The sequence below is a fragment of the Xenopus laevis genome, chromosome 3S (assembly GCF_017654675.1).
Source record: "Xenopus laevis strain J_2021 chromosome 3S, Xenopus_laevis_v10.1, whole genome shotgun sequence".
Classification (NCBI taxonomy): Eukaryota; Metazoa; Chordata; class Amphibia; order Anura; family Pipidae; genus Xenopus; species Xenopus laevis.
Genome location: NC_054376.1, coordinates 9,917,513 through 9,931,864, shown reverse-complemented (window position 1 = coordinate 9,931,864; position 14,352 = coordinate 9,917,513). Strand labels below are relative to the sequence as shown.

Genomic DNA, 14,352 nt, shown 5'->3' with positions numbered 1-14,352 from the left:
TAAAAAATATATATATACATTTTGGGATTAGACTTAGCCTCTACCTCAATGAACTCCTCATTTTCATTAACTTTGCCTTCCTGATTGCTGTTTTACAACACTTATTATAGTGTTTATATTCATTAAATGCAGTTTCTGTCCCCGCAGACTTCTCTTCTTTAAACTTCTTTAATTCTATATTAAGCCACATAGGGTGGTTCTTGATGCTTCTACTTACTACTTAAGGGAATAAATTGAGAACAGTAAAAATCTTTTTTTAATAACAACCATTCTGTTCTGTGTTTTTAGCAGAAAACATAATGCTCCAATCTATACTCCGAAGAGCAGCCCATTAGGAGCTAAAATTTGCTTTTCTAAAATTCAGGGTTTTTATTGCCCTAGAGAATATTTGTTTTTTACACCAAACACTAAATTAGATCACATTATGGTCATTATTACCCAGGGTTTCATTGGCTTGCATATTTGCTATACGTTCTGGGTCATTAGAAATAACTAGATCTAGTATAACATGATATCTGGTTGGCTCCTCAACAACTCATGCCATAAAATTGTCATGTAACAGTTTCAAAACTTGTTTCATTAACTGGCAGTACTGTTGCTCCAGTCAATATCTGGGTAATTGAAATCCCCCATTATCATTACTTTCCCAAACAAACAGCCTTTTCTATTTGCATCAGGAGCTTGGCCTCTTCCTCCTCACTTACATTAGGGGGTCTATAGTGACTCCTACAATTTATTTGCTGGACTCTTTACAATCAGTGAAGAGCTCCTCCCCTCATTTTCAAACATAACCTCCTCCTTTATATAAGCTTTTAAATCCTGCCTAACAAACAGACATACCCCTCCTCCTGTCCTTCTGAAACAAAGTATAGCCGCTGATATTAACTCCCCAGTCATGTGACTCATTCAGCCATGTTTCAGCCACACCAATCACATCATATTTTCCCTCCAGCTCTCCCATTTTACCAGTCATTTTACGTCCTGCATTTGAAAACATATTTTTTATTCTGGTACCAACATGAGAAATTTGTAAATACAACATGTGGTCCTCTCTGTCCTTAACAATGCCCCCAACAAAATGTCTTAGGTAACTTAGGGAGTAATTCCCCAGACTCAAGTGAGTCTTCTTCACTGATTTTGTCACCTATTAATAGCACGTAATTACAGCCTGGTTATTGTCACCTTTACTCTCTCAGTGTCCTAAAAGAAGTGTTTAAAGGAGAAGGAAACCCTAAAAATTAATAGGACTAAAAATGCCATATTTTATATATTGAACTTATTGCACGAGGCTAAAGTTTCAGCTTGTCAATAGCAGCAATGATCCAGGACTTCAAACTTGTCACAGGGGGTCACCATCTTGGAAAGTGACACTCTGTGACACTCACATGCTCAGTGGGCTCTGATTGGCTGTTGAGAAGCTAAGCTTAGGGCTCGTCACTAATTATCCAGCAGAAAATTAGCTTCCCCTGTAATATAAGCTGATGCTACAGGTTTGCTGATTATTAAATTCTGATGCAAATTGCACTGGTCTCTGTGCTGCCATGTAGTAATTATCTGTATTAATTCCTAATCAGCCTTATATTGTGACATTTCTATTCTATGTGTACTGTATATTGTGAGTGGGTCCCTAAGCTCAGTAAGTGACAGCAGCACAGAGCATGTGCAGTGAATCAGCAGAAAAGAAGATGGGGAGCTACTGGGGCATCTTTGGAGGCACAGATCTTTACTGCTAAAGGGCTGTGGTTGCCTGAGGTTGGTACAGAAACATAATGTACAACATTTCTAGCTACTTCTTTAGTTTAACTTTCCTTTTCCTTCAAAAGATGTATCATTTAATTCCACCAGGATAAAGAATCTGGGTGGCAAATTCAGAAGCTCGTGCCAACTGTATAAAGACAAATACAATAAAAATTATGATAATATGGCTTGGTTTTAATATCATTGCAATTTAGTTCTGTTAATCCAAAAGAATGTAAATAAATTGGTCTGGTTATTTACCAACAATAATCAATAAAGGAAAAATTAATTCTGATGCCTGGGCACTTTAACCAATGTAAACATAAATATCCTTTCTTTTGGCCTTTGAAGCTTCAATAAAGCACAATGCAGTCCGATTCGCTGCCCTGGTTTATAATGTAACCAACAGTGGAAGAGGTTGGGCCCAGCAGAGGAAGGGGTGGAGTTCATACTGTGGGGAGGTGCAAATATGAAGCAACTGTGTTCTGTGTCAGTGCATGATGTTCTCCTATTGGCATTAGTAGTAGGAGCAGTCGGCCATAGTTTAGGGCTTTGTTACCTGGCCCTTTAAATTATTCATAGTGCTTGAGGCAGGTACAATGAGCAGAGCTGCATGTTGTTCCCCTCAGAGGGTGGTCCACGCACATACTCAAGGCCCCCGGTGAACACAAAGTATTTGAGAAAGATGCGGTGCCTTGCCCCCGTTGTTGGGCTCATGTCCCGACTCAGAATATAGATTCCATCGTTGTGCAGCGCACAGTTGACGCTCAGTCCAGATTTTGACGTACTGACCTTCAAGCAATTCCAGATTTTCGTCTTCGTGTTATAAGAGTGAATACCCAAGGAATCCTCGCTTTGGCCTGACTTTATGTTACGCACACACCCTCCAACCAGGTATATAGTCTCTTCCAGAGACACCATCTGCTGCTTCCGAACATGCAACTGGCAGACATCAAACACGCACCATTCGTCAGTCGAGGGGCAGTATCGCAAAATATTCAGGTTACGCCCTGTGGAGGAAAACAAAGCGAACTGAACTGATAGATAGACTCTTCCCACCTATATATTTAACAGGAAAACAAAACTAAAATGTTCCTATAGAATTGTGCTTAGTACAGGAAAATAACTATGCTGCCATAGTTTTATGGTATCTCTCTGTGGGCTGTTCCTGCTGAATTGTGCTTAGTACAGGGGGATGTATATTCTGCAATCATTTTATGGGATCTTTACAAGTCATGAGCAAACTTAGGGGGCTGTTGCTGCTGTATTGTGCTTAGTACAGGGAATACCTATGCTGCCATAGTTTTATGGGCTCTCTCTGTACAGACTATGAGCAAACTTTGGGGCTGTTCCTGCTGAATTGTGCTTAGTACAGGGGAATACCTATGCTGCCATAGTTCTATGGGATCTCTCTGTACAGACTATGAGCAAACTTATGGGCTGTTCCTGCTGAATTGTGCTTAGTACAGAGGAATACCTATGCTGTAATAGTTTTGTGGTATCTCTCTGTACAGACTATGAGCACATTGAGGGGGTTGTCCCTGCTGAATTTGCTTAGTACAGGGTACTGGAATACTTTTATGGTACTTATTACAGAGGAATACCTATGGTGGCTATAAGCAAACATAAGGATTTGCTCATGTCTAGCATGTCCAGCTTTATTCACTGGGGGTGTGCCCCTGATGAATATAATTGCTAACCTTAACCCCTAGAGCCAAAGCTCCTGTTTGCTGAAAAGTGCATCCACTTCAGGTACTATTCTTTGAGTGCCAGGCAGCAATCATTCCTGATGTCTCATCGATACTCGGCACAAGGATCACACCCACTTGGCCTACCATGGAAAAGAGAGCAGCCCTGTACCTGGAGATTGTATTCACTTACTCAGATGGGGTGAATGAATACAGGCCAAGTGTATTTACCCTTTAAAGTTAGAAGCTATCATGTGTCTAAATCATATAGGTGGGGTAGTTATGCTCTTACCCCAAGGCGTGTAACCTCCCACCACGTATATTTTCCCGTGGCTTTCGCATGCAGAGAACTCGGTCAGTGTTTCTGGTAGAGGGGACACGGGAGTCCAAGCGTCTTGAGCAGGAATGTAACACTCCATGTTTTGCAGAGTTTGGCCCCCGACGGCATAAAGGGCCCCACCAACAGCCAGCAAGCGGAAATTACACCTGTGAGAAGCAAAGAGACACAGCCATAAATGGAGACATGAGGTCAGAGGGCCGTAGCATCGTTACAAACTTGCAGTGAACAAATGATACATGAGGTATGGGGTTGTGGCATTACAGACACCATACGGGTTCCAATAGGTATTTGCACATCATGCAGCACTGGCACATACTATTTTGCAGTTGCCATAGATTCTACATTTCCAACAGCAACAGTAAAAAAAAATCATATGTGAGCCAGTGTTGATTCTCTGGTGATTCCGGGAGTTATAGTTCAACACACGGAAAACCACTGGCTGCAACTTCCAGTCTACTGTAACATAACAGTGTACTGTAGGTCACAGCATAACTTAGGAACTTACAGACCAAAATTCCCAACATCCCCTGCAGCCAAGGCCAAATCCCATTGGCCGTGCAACTGCTCCCACTATTCTCTGCCTTGTTTCATGCCCTGCCATGTCCCTATAAGGTCTCTGGAAATTATCCTAAAGAAACCTTTCCAGTATTCCAGCTCCACCTCTATCTGCCAGGGAAGCGAGTGGCTTAGATGGAGCCAAATAAGGCTGCAGATCCAGCACAGGGGTGCAACACTGAGCACCCGCAACCCTCATAGAGACTGCCCTATACAATACACAGCGAACACCAGAATTCTGAGACTGCTGCTAGATATTATCCCTTAATTTGCTCATAGTCTGTACAGAGAGATCCCATAAAACTATAGCAGCATAGGTATTCCCTGTACTAAGCACAATTCAGCAGGAACAGTCCCCTAAGTTTGCTCATAGTCTGTACAGAGAGATATAATAAAACTATGGCAGCATAGGTATTCCCCTGTAATAAGCACAATTCAGCAGGAACAGCCTTCTTGCCCCCTACATGTCCATTAGAGTAATAAGGATGGGAGTTGTAGTTAGATAACATCTAAAGGGCAATATGGATCCTGTTTAGAAGTTGGCACCTCTTGTATTTATATAATTTCTATAGACAATAAAATAGCAGGTGTGCTTAGATTCTCAATACATGACTCAGTCTATAAATATATGTTTGCATGTTATCATTTTATTATATAACCTCCTCCAACTTCAGAACACTGGGTGTGGAACCTTGCACAGGGGCCATAAAGGGGAAGTAAACTGGAAAATATATTATCATATAGACTAAATAATTTTAAAGCCTGTGGCACATAGGGCTGCTGTCCTGTGGAAAACACCAGCAGTCAAAATGAGCCAACATATCACTGTTGCTAACGCTACTCAAAGAGTAGTAGTATATTTCCCTTAGCAACTAGGAACTGGTGTGAATGAGAGACTGGAAGACAACCTATAAAGAAAAATGAATAACTAAAACACTAAGATGAACTTGATAGGGGTTGCTAGGGTCACTGACCCAGCAGCCAGGCAATGGTCTGAATAAAAGACTGGCATGCAAGGCCTATTCTCTGACAGCTGAAGCACTTGAATCCTGCAAAGGAGCTGGATATTAATGGAAACTGCCACCAGACTCCTCGGCCAGGAATGGGTACAGGCATGGGATTCTTTTATCTGGGATACCGTTATCCAGAAAGTTCCAAATTATGGAAAGGCCATAGACTCCATTATAATCAAATAATTCAGATTTTTAAAAATGATTTCCTTTTTCTCTGTAATAATAAAACAGTACCTGGTACTTGATCCCAACGAAGATATAATTAATCCTTACTGGAAGAAAAGCCAGTGTATTGGGTTTAATTTATGTTTACATGATTTTCTAGTGGAGTTAGGGCAAGACTACACGGCCAATTCTGTCGCAGGCGTCACGTCGGATGCAACGTAAATAAGGCAAGTATTCAATTTTCGGATCGTGTTGCATCTGCATCTGACAGTCATGTCGCATCGCATCAACAATGCGACACAATCCAACACTGTCATTACTTACCTTAATTCCGTCGCATCCGACGTGACGCCTGCGATTTTGCGCAGCTTGTTGGATCACGGCGGAATCGGCTGTGTAGTCCTGACCTTAGGGTAAGGGCAAACGCAAAGATTTGGGCAGATTAGCCCTCTTCTTCGGGGCGACTATTCTCCCCAACTGCCACCCCTGCCGGCTAGAATGTCAATCTCCGGCGGGATAGCACTCGGAGTGCTTCTTTACCGAAGTCGCCCCATGTTTCGGAAAACGAATGAGCCATTCCGCCATCGATTTCCATTCCATCCGGCAGGAAGACAGGGGAGGCAGTTTAGTCCCCCCGAAGAAGAAGAGATTTGTCGCTGGGCGACCAATCACCCCAAATCTGTTCTTGTGTCTCTGCCCTTAAGGTATGAAGATCCCAATTACAGAAAGATCCATTGTCCAGAAAACCCCAGGTCCTGAGCATTCTGGATAACAGGTCCCATACCTCTACTTTGTCACCAGATTAAAAACACAGTGCAGAATACAGCCCAATAGGACAGCACCTGAAAAGAAAGCAAAGTAACTGAGAAAAACAATTCTTTTCAATTGTATGTATTCCCCACCTGTTTACCTCTTTTGATTCATGGACGGCTCCTGAGTCCAGCACCCGTTGCTCGGGTTGTAGGAGTGCACGGCACTGATTTCTTGTCCATTGTCTCTCCTACCTCCAGCCACAAAGAGGTAGTTATGGAGAGTGGTAGCCCCATAGAATTGCACCCTCAGCATACTCTGTGGTAGCTCTCCGGACACGACCTGCCAACCACCTCCTCCTTCGAGGTACCTTAGTAGCACCCAGTTGTCAGAGCCCTGTTGGGACAGGACCATCAGGGCAGGGGTTCCTCTTAGCCTCTCCTCCAGCACACGGCTTTTGAGAGACTCTGGGCTCTGCTGAAAGTCTTTCCTCCTCAACATGGGATGGTAATGGGTAGCCATGAATTGCAAAGCTGCTGACGCCAAATCCCATTGGCCGTGCAACTGCGCCACATCCAGCAGATCCAGACAAGTGTCCAGAGACATGGTGGACTGCAGGACAGACAGAAGACCTTGGACCTGTAGGTAGGACGCTGCTTCCACCACGGCCTGTAAAGGGCCCAATGACTCCAGGGTGTCTGTGGATTCATCCTCCAGAGGGAAACACTCTGTCCCTTCCACAGAAACAACCTGGAAACCACATTCCGAATCCCCCTGAGATTCCAGAAGGGAACCCCCGGTGATGTGGCGGAGAACTCCTTCCAGGCCCTCAGGGGTCAGACCATGCAGGGTCACCGGCTCCCCATGACTTTCTCTCATTCCCGACCGGAATAGTGCCTGGAAGAAACCACTCTGAGCCACCAGCTGCTCCCTGGGCACAGAGTAACACCTAGAACCCAACAGTATCTGTACTGTGTCTAGAGAGGACATCACTTGTACCTGCTTGTGTCATCAAGAACCCAGAAATCATGGCATTATGATCTGACAGGAGGAATCAGGAAAGGGATTCACCACCATAACAACCTCACACTCTGCACCCCATACTCAGGGAATTAAGCAGCAGTAACTAGCATTAGAATTGGGTTATTACACACCCACTCTGGGCATCTCATTGGTTACAAGGATCCCAGGCACAGAATAAATATAACACCCCCAGATCACAATGAAAGACTTTCTCAGTCAACAGAAAAACCAGCCCAGAGCCAACTCCCCCCACCAAGCAAAGAATAGACCAGTATAGTCTAACCCATCAGCTCTGCACATTCACACAAGCTACAGGAACGACTCGCTCATTGTATCAACTCTCCAGTCCCATTGGCTGATTCTGATGTCTGTCAGGCTCCCCATTAACCTTACCACTTTGCCCAGGGAGAAAACACCGATCACTTCCCAATACAAACTGACCATCCAGTCATTCCAATCCCACTTCCTGATAGCTGCTGCAGTTTAGAAAAAAATGCAGTCTTTCCTCTATTGGCTCCACCCTCCCTTGTGATACGCAAACCTAATGACACGCCCCTCACGTACCCACAGCTGCTTCCTACAGAGGGGCTCCTTCATAGACACGCCCCTCCTCCGCCCATAGGCTGTTCTATGATAGCCCGCCTCCTTCCTAGAAACAGGCCTTCTATGTGCATCGTGGTCCCATCAGTTTGCGGCGGGCACGTCTCTGATCACTTGTTCTACAGTCGATATTTGCACGTAACGTTCAGCCTATTTTTTATCCAAATAAAATCTGTCTAATTGAGAGACTTTAGGGAAGTGCTAAGCAGGGTCGCCAGGTTGGTAGTTTTCCAGCTACTAATTTAAAGCCCAGGCGGGTTTTGAAAGTACAAACTTAAAAAGGCACGGATTTGGGCTGCTTTTTGGGCCTTTGGGCACAGTTTTTCTTGCACTAATGTGCAAAGCCTGTGTCTCCCGATGCATGTTGGGTAATGTAGTTTTTTTTAACTATTTGCCCACTGCTAAGTTTACTGTAAGACTACAATATCCAGCATGCAATGGGACTGACTTGTGGAGAAGTAGCGAGTTACCAGATTTTGCGCTCTGTAACCCCAGTCTCCCATCACTCTTAAAGGAGAAATCCACCTGTTGGGAAAACCCCTGGGGAAATGCCCCATACTTACCCCTCGGCGCAGATTCTTCCAGCGAAGTTCCACGCGTCCATCTTGTGCGTTCTCGGTAAACTGACTGCGAGATCGGTAATTTCTGTGTAATTCCGCGCATGCGCATACTGGCAATCTGCTCCAACCGCGCATGTGCTGAAATACCGATCTCCCAGTCAGCTTACCGAGGACGTAGAAGATGGACGCGTGGAACTTCGCTGGAAGAATCTGCGCCGAGGGGTAAGTATGGAGTATGGGGCATTTCCCCGGGGGGAAGGGCAGTTAGCCTGGGGGGAGGAGGGAGGTCTACCTGGGGTAGTCCTGCAGCGGGTCGGGTACCCGCGGGTTACCCACAAAAACCTGCGATACCCTGCGGGTTGCGGATAGATTTTCCAGGTGCGGGTATAGACGCGGGTCTTCTCAATAGCGATATTTACTGCTTTTTTCTGGTCACGTCTACTTCCAATGATGTCACTTCCGGTTTACAATGACAGCACTTCCTGATTCTTGATGGTCAGCGGGTCTGGGTTGCGGATAAGGTACTTGCGGGTCGGGTGTCGGGTCCAAGTGGGTAAGAATGCGGGTAGGGTTGCCACCTTTTTTAAAATGCTTTACCGGCTGGTGGGGGGCGGGGACACAAAGGGGCGGGCCGTGACATCAAAATGGGCGGGTCGTTACTTCAAAAGGGGTGGGGCTGCACCACGGACGCTAGAAGAAGCAAAAGAAAAGGTAAGTTCTAGGGGATTGGGGGCAGGCTGAGGGCTCCTTTTAATTGTATTACAAATTTACCGGCAGTTACATTGCCGGTAAATTTGTAATACCGGCCCCGGCCTTGGCAGGTATTTTACCGACTAGGCCGGTAAAATACCGGCCGGGTGGCAACCCTAGTTGCGGGTCCGGGTTGCTGATTGCAGTTTGCGGGTTACAGGTCGGGTATGGTCCCAAAAAATGGACCCGCGCAGGACTCTAACCTGGGGTGGGGGGTTACGAGTTCTTTTCAGAACAGGTTGAATTCTCCTTTAAGCATTCTCACATTTTCCGATGACTTTCCTCAAATTCAGATAATTTTGGGGTAAAAATCTGCTGGCCACTAAAATGTCTGGTTTACCAATATTTATTGAAATTGTATGTGTATAAGGACCTTATGGGGCCCCTATACCTCCTGGGCCCCGCTCTGTAGTTACGCCCTGGTGACGGTCAAATTTTGCTTCATGGAAAAACTTATAACAGGGCCCTGACAATCAATTAGGGATGCACCGAATCCAAGAGTCGGCCTTTTTCAGCAGGATCCTTCTGCCTGGCCGAACCGAATCCTGATTTGCATATGCTAATTAGGGGCGGGAGGTAAATTGCGTGACTTTTTGTCACAAAACATGGAAGTAAAAAATATTTTCCCCTTCCCACCCCTAATTTGCATATGCAAATTGGGATTCCGTTCAGTATTCGGCCAAATCTTTTGGGAAGGATTCGGGGGTTCGCCCGAATCCAAAATAGTGCGTCCCTGCAATCAATAGCTTTTTATAACCTGTGTGTGGGGGGTTTACCGTTTATAGTGCTGATGTCTGTGTGGTCTTTTAACTGTGGGCTGGTGTGACATACCTTTTTGTGATCACTCCCATTTTTTGTGGCCACACCCCCTAATTACCATGTTCATTTTACAAAATTTGTCAGGTTATGAAAGTTTGAACATATTTCTGTGTTTCTTTCCAGTTATTACAGTTTTGCTAATGAAGGTGAATTGCCCTTTAAGCTGTGAGTCTAACATTTCCCAAGGGACCTGTTATCTTATATTGTTACAATTACTTATTTGCTTATCTAGAAATTGTTACAAAAGTATCTTATCTGCAGCTGTGGCTGTTCTGGGAACTCTGCCAAAAGCCAATTCAGTTAGAAACTTTGGTTTTCTGGCTGTTCAGTACAGAGAAAAACTGGACTTTCCAGTACAAATGAGGGGCTGCGGGTTGAGCTGTCAAAAGAGGGACTGTCCCTCTGAAAACGGGACAGTTGGGAGGTGAGCAATATCTGGGGCAGGGCTTGGGGGCTGGAGTGGGCGGGCCCCATAAATTTTGTTGTACGGGGCCCCATGATTTCTAACGGCAGCCCTAGTCATGGGTAACACACACCTGCCTCCTGAACACAACTCTGCTCTTTGCATCTTAGCGCACAATCCATGCTGTCCCTGGCACGACTTTAATACACTGCTTTTTAAATTGTAGAGTCAGTGGGGCCCAGAACCTGATTTCAAGCATCTTCTAGTCTGGCCTGATTGTGCCAGTGCTCTCTCAAGGGTAAGTTGCGGTGTACAATCTGGGAAACATTAAAAAAAAAAAAAAATTCAGATCCATGCAGGAGGCACAATCTGCACGACTATGCATTGGGCACCACATCTGCTGTGAGAAAGTGGGGTGCAGGGGTATTGTCGGTCTTTGCTAGGCCCCCCTTTCCTCCCAGGCTCCCCCTATTTTTCTGCTACTGGGAGCGAGGGTTATACTGTGGCCTCTCACATACACAGCCCCATTGTGATGGGCCGGCATGGTCTCGGCTGAGCGAGTAGCAGAATCCTAATTGTTGTGGATCTTGCAGAGCGTGGGAACAGAGAGCATCAGGTGGCCTGTCAGTGTCACAAAGTGTAACCTTATCAGAGCACAGGGCCCAAAGGAGCGAGCAGCAAGCAAACAGGCTAAGAGATATTCTCTGCATAGGGGCTGCAAGTTGATCATTGTTATATCAGCTGAGACAGGTTTATGCCATTTTCTCCAGGGCTCGTCTAGGGGTAGGCAGAAGAGGCATGTGCTGAGGGCACAATGGTGGTGGTGGGTAACTAGGCATGTACCTCTTCTGTAGCCTACGTCTAGTCTGGCCCTTTCCCCCCACCGCCTGCATGTGGCCTGGCATAAAGCAGGATCTGGATAACCTGATGGCTAGTTGTCAGAATACTACTGAATTCTGTCCCTAGCCCACCCCTACGCTACCCCAATTCCTTCTCTAGCTGCCCCTTCATCCAAACGCTCTAGAACCATGCCCACCCCCCAAATCTACTCCTGATCAGCCACTTTAAATCATGGCCCTGCCCCTTACATTACCACTTTATCCTCTTATTGGAACTGGCCGATCTAGTCATAATAACAGAAATATTGATTTCTGTGTTCAGGGTGTAAAGCTGAGAAAATAGTGAGTAGGAGGAGGAGGAGAGGTGTTAGTACCTGTAAAGAAGATAGAGAGAATAAAGGCCACATTACTGTGCATTTTCAGTCCAGAGACTCCTATGGAGTGACCAACAGTATTTCAATTGCACAGGAAGGACTCCCTGTTCTTACTGTGTGTGTTGTGCCAGCAGGGACTCTGAGAGGGCACGGCCCCTGGACATGGTTTAATTCCTGTGCCAACTGCTTGGCATTTCAAGTCACAGCACCTCAGACACAAAACTAGCATTTCCGTGGGGCTGGGGTTTGACATGCCTGAGAAAACCAGTGGCACAATAACTCTGTCAGAAGAAGATCGGCAGCGTGAATTCGGAATGTGCCAGATCTTCTACCTGCTGCTTCTGCTGTTTTGAAGTCCTCACCATGGTGAGGGACTAAGGCCGACAAAAGGATCTTGGACATTTTGGAATGATCCAATTGTTTGGACCCAATGCTAACAATCATTTCATAATCTGGCCCATGCAGTTCTGTTAAGGGAAAACCCTATAAATATACCAATGCCACTCTCATCTGTTCAGCCAGGTATAGGTAGGTCCCATATGTGGGCCAAGAAGGAACATTTCTGCCCCTGATATTTTTTACTTTTTTACTTTATTATACTAATATGACCCAAACCCTATGTGGATCCCTGTGCATATTACCCAGAGACCAGCAGTCACCTTCCTTTTGCCGATCTCTATGCAGTCTCTCTGTTGTATCAAAAGCAGATTACCCAATTATGATCAGCGCCCTAAGGCTGGTGAAGGAGTACAGCAATTTACGCATTGACTGTGAAATGCGTCAGGTGAGAACGTCACTTCTGGCAGCAGGAACGAAAATGACTGGATTACCAGCTACCCGGTCACCGCAAGTAGGACATCTCACTGCCCAGCATCTAACAGTTTTTAGCATTTGCATTACTTTTATACTTTTTTACAAATAAAAGGTTTTACACTTTGGGCAACGTGCACATGAATGTGTGGGTAGGCACTCCTTCCATAGAAATTGATGAAAAAGAACGCTATGGAGACAATATGTCTATGGCAGCACAGCTTTGAATTCTCTTTAACTTGAACATCTTCCAGCACTGGTCTGTGCTGCAAACGGCGTAACCCGAAGCTTGGCTGGCGCTTATCACTCTTAGAATCTGGGCAGATGGAAGTGGTGCAAGGGTTGTAAGTAGCTGGCACAGACCCTGAGAGCACATCACATCAAGAATGGATTGCAAGGAATTTCTCTAAAATGGCAACACTTTCCGGGCAGTTCAGCCCCAAACAGGTGGCTGGAGGCCGAGTCACTGGGCCCATTGTGGTCCCTGCTTGTTGCTGACATTTAAATAGTACAAATGTGCCAAACAGGTCTCCAGCGCTGATTTCCCTATTCATCACCTTATTATACAGTAAAGCAGAATAATCCAATTCTTCCTCTTTAGTGTCAGAGAGGTGCATTGTTCTTAGAAGCCTCGAGCTACCCAACAGAGCCTGGATCGGGTGCCAATTTCACCATCACGTAAGGTGGTTAATTGGTGCTGTTTAATAATATTATAAGTGGGGTCTTTTCTATCCCACAGCAAACTCTCCGGCTGTTGGAGTATTCCTGCCCCAAGCCAATGTACCCACTGCGTACAATGTTTGCAGGATGGTGGTTGGGTCCAAGCAAGTACTGGATGGTGTGTGGGCATAAAATATTTTCTGTGTGTTCCATAATTGGTTGTGCTCAATGGTGCACAAGGACAGTCTTGGGGGTTATTGGCGCAGCACCCCTTTAAAAGAAAAGAGAAGAAAATAATAATTGAATAAAGATAAATGGGCCCCTGATCACACTGGGCCCCTACGCTATAGCCTGTGCATTAATCCGCACCTGGAGAACAGGATAGTATCAAGAGCCTATTAAGTCCTTACTCAGTCGGATTTTCCAGCTTCAAATCTGATATGGGAACAAGTCACTGTCAGATATAGTTTTGGGCACAAAACACTCATTAGTGATCATATTAAGGTGGCCATACACACAGAGATCTGCTCGTTCAGGTGGGAGATATCAGGCTGATCCGATCCCTAGGGCCCAACGATTGGATCATAACGGGCAGTCGGATGCAGTCTGTGATTCAACAGTATTTTAACCCTTGCCCGATCAACATCTGCCCGACTAATGGCCAGATATCAATCAAGGAAGCCCGTCGGAGGACCTCACACACAGGCCAATAAGCTGCCAACTCAGTCTGTCGGTTGCTTTTATCGGCCCATGTATGGCCAGCTTTACTCAGTCAAGAGAATCAAATCAGCCTAAAGACTAGTCAAAAGACATGGTCAAGATACACAAACTAAAGCATGCTCTGGGCAGTGGACAGTGTCCGACTGAATTATTGTGGGATCATCTAGAACCCAATCTCCAACACCACCCCTCACCCCCACTACTCCAGGCTACAAGCCCCGCTTTTCCTCTCTTTATATCAGTACAGGTATGGGATCCATTATCTGAAAACCCGTTATCCAGAAAGCTCTGAATTACGGACTCCATTTTAATCAATTTTAATCCAAAATTCTTCTCTGTAATAAAAAAAACAGTACCTTGTACTTGATCCAAATTAAGATATAATTAATTCGTATTGGAAGAAAACCAGCTTATTGGGTTTATTTAATGCTTACATGTTTTAAGGTATGAAGATCCAAATTACAGAAAAATCCATTATCCGTAAAACCCCAGGTCCCAAGCATTCTGGATATCAGGTTCCATACCTGTATTTAGAGATTAAAATAA

General features: G+C 45.2%; 1 protein-coding gene across 1 annotated transcript; it reads right to left on the bottom strand.

Annotated features, from left to right (window-relative positions):
* Positions 1 to 1,911: 1,911 nt before the first annotated feature.
* Positions 1,912 to 7,935, bottom strand: klhl42.S (kelch like family member 42 S homeolog). The gene is made up of 3 exons (XM_018254878.2): positions 6,409 to 7,935; positions 3,718 to 3,911; positions 1,912 to 2,747 (listed from the first exon to the last, which is right to left on the bottom strand). The coding sequence occupies exons 1-3, from the start codon at positions 7,236 to 7,238 to the stop codon at positions 2,314 to 2,316; spliced, it is 1,458 nt and encodes a 485-aa protein (XP_018110367.1). The 5' UTR covers positions 7,239 to 7,935; the 3' UTR covers positions 1,912 to 2,313.
* Positions 7,936 to 14,352: the final 6,417 nt, after the last annotated feature.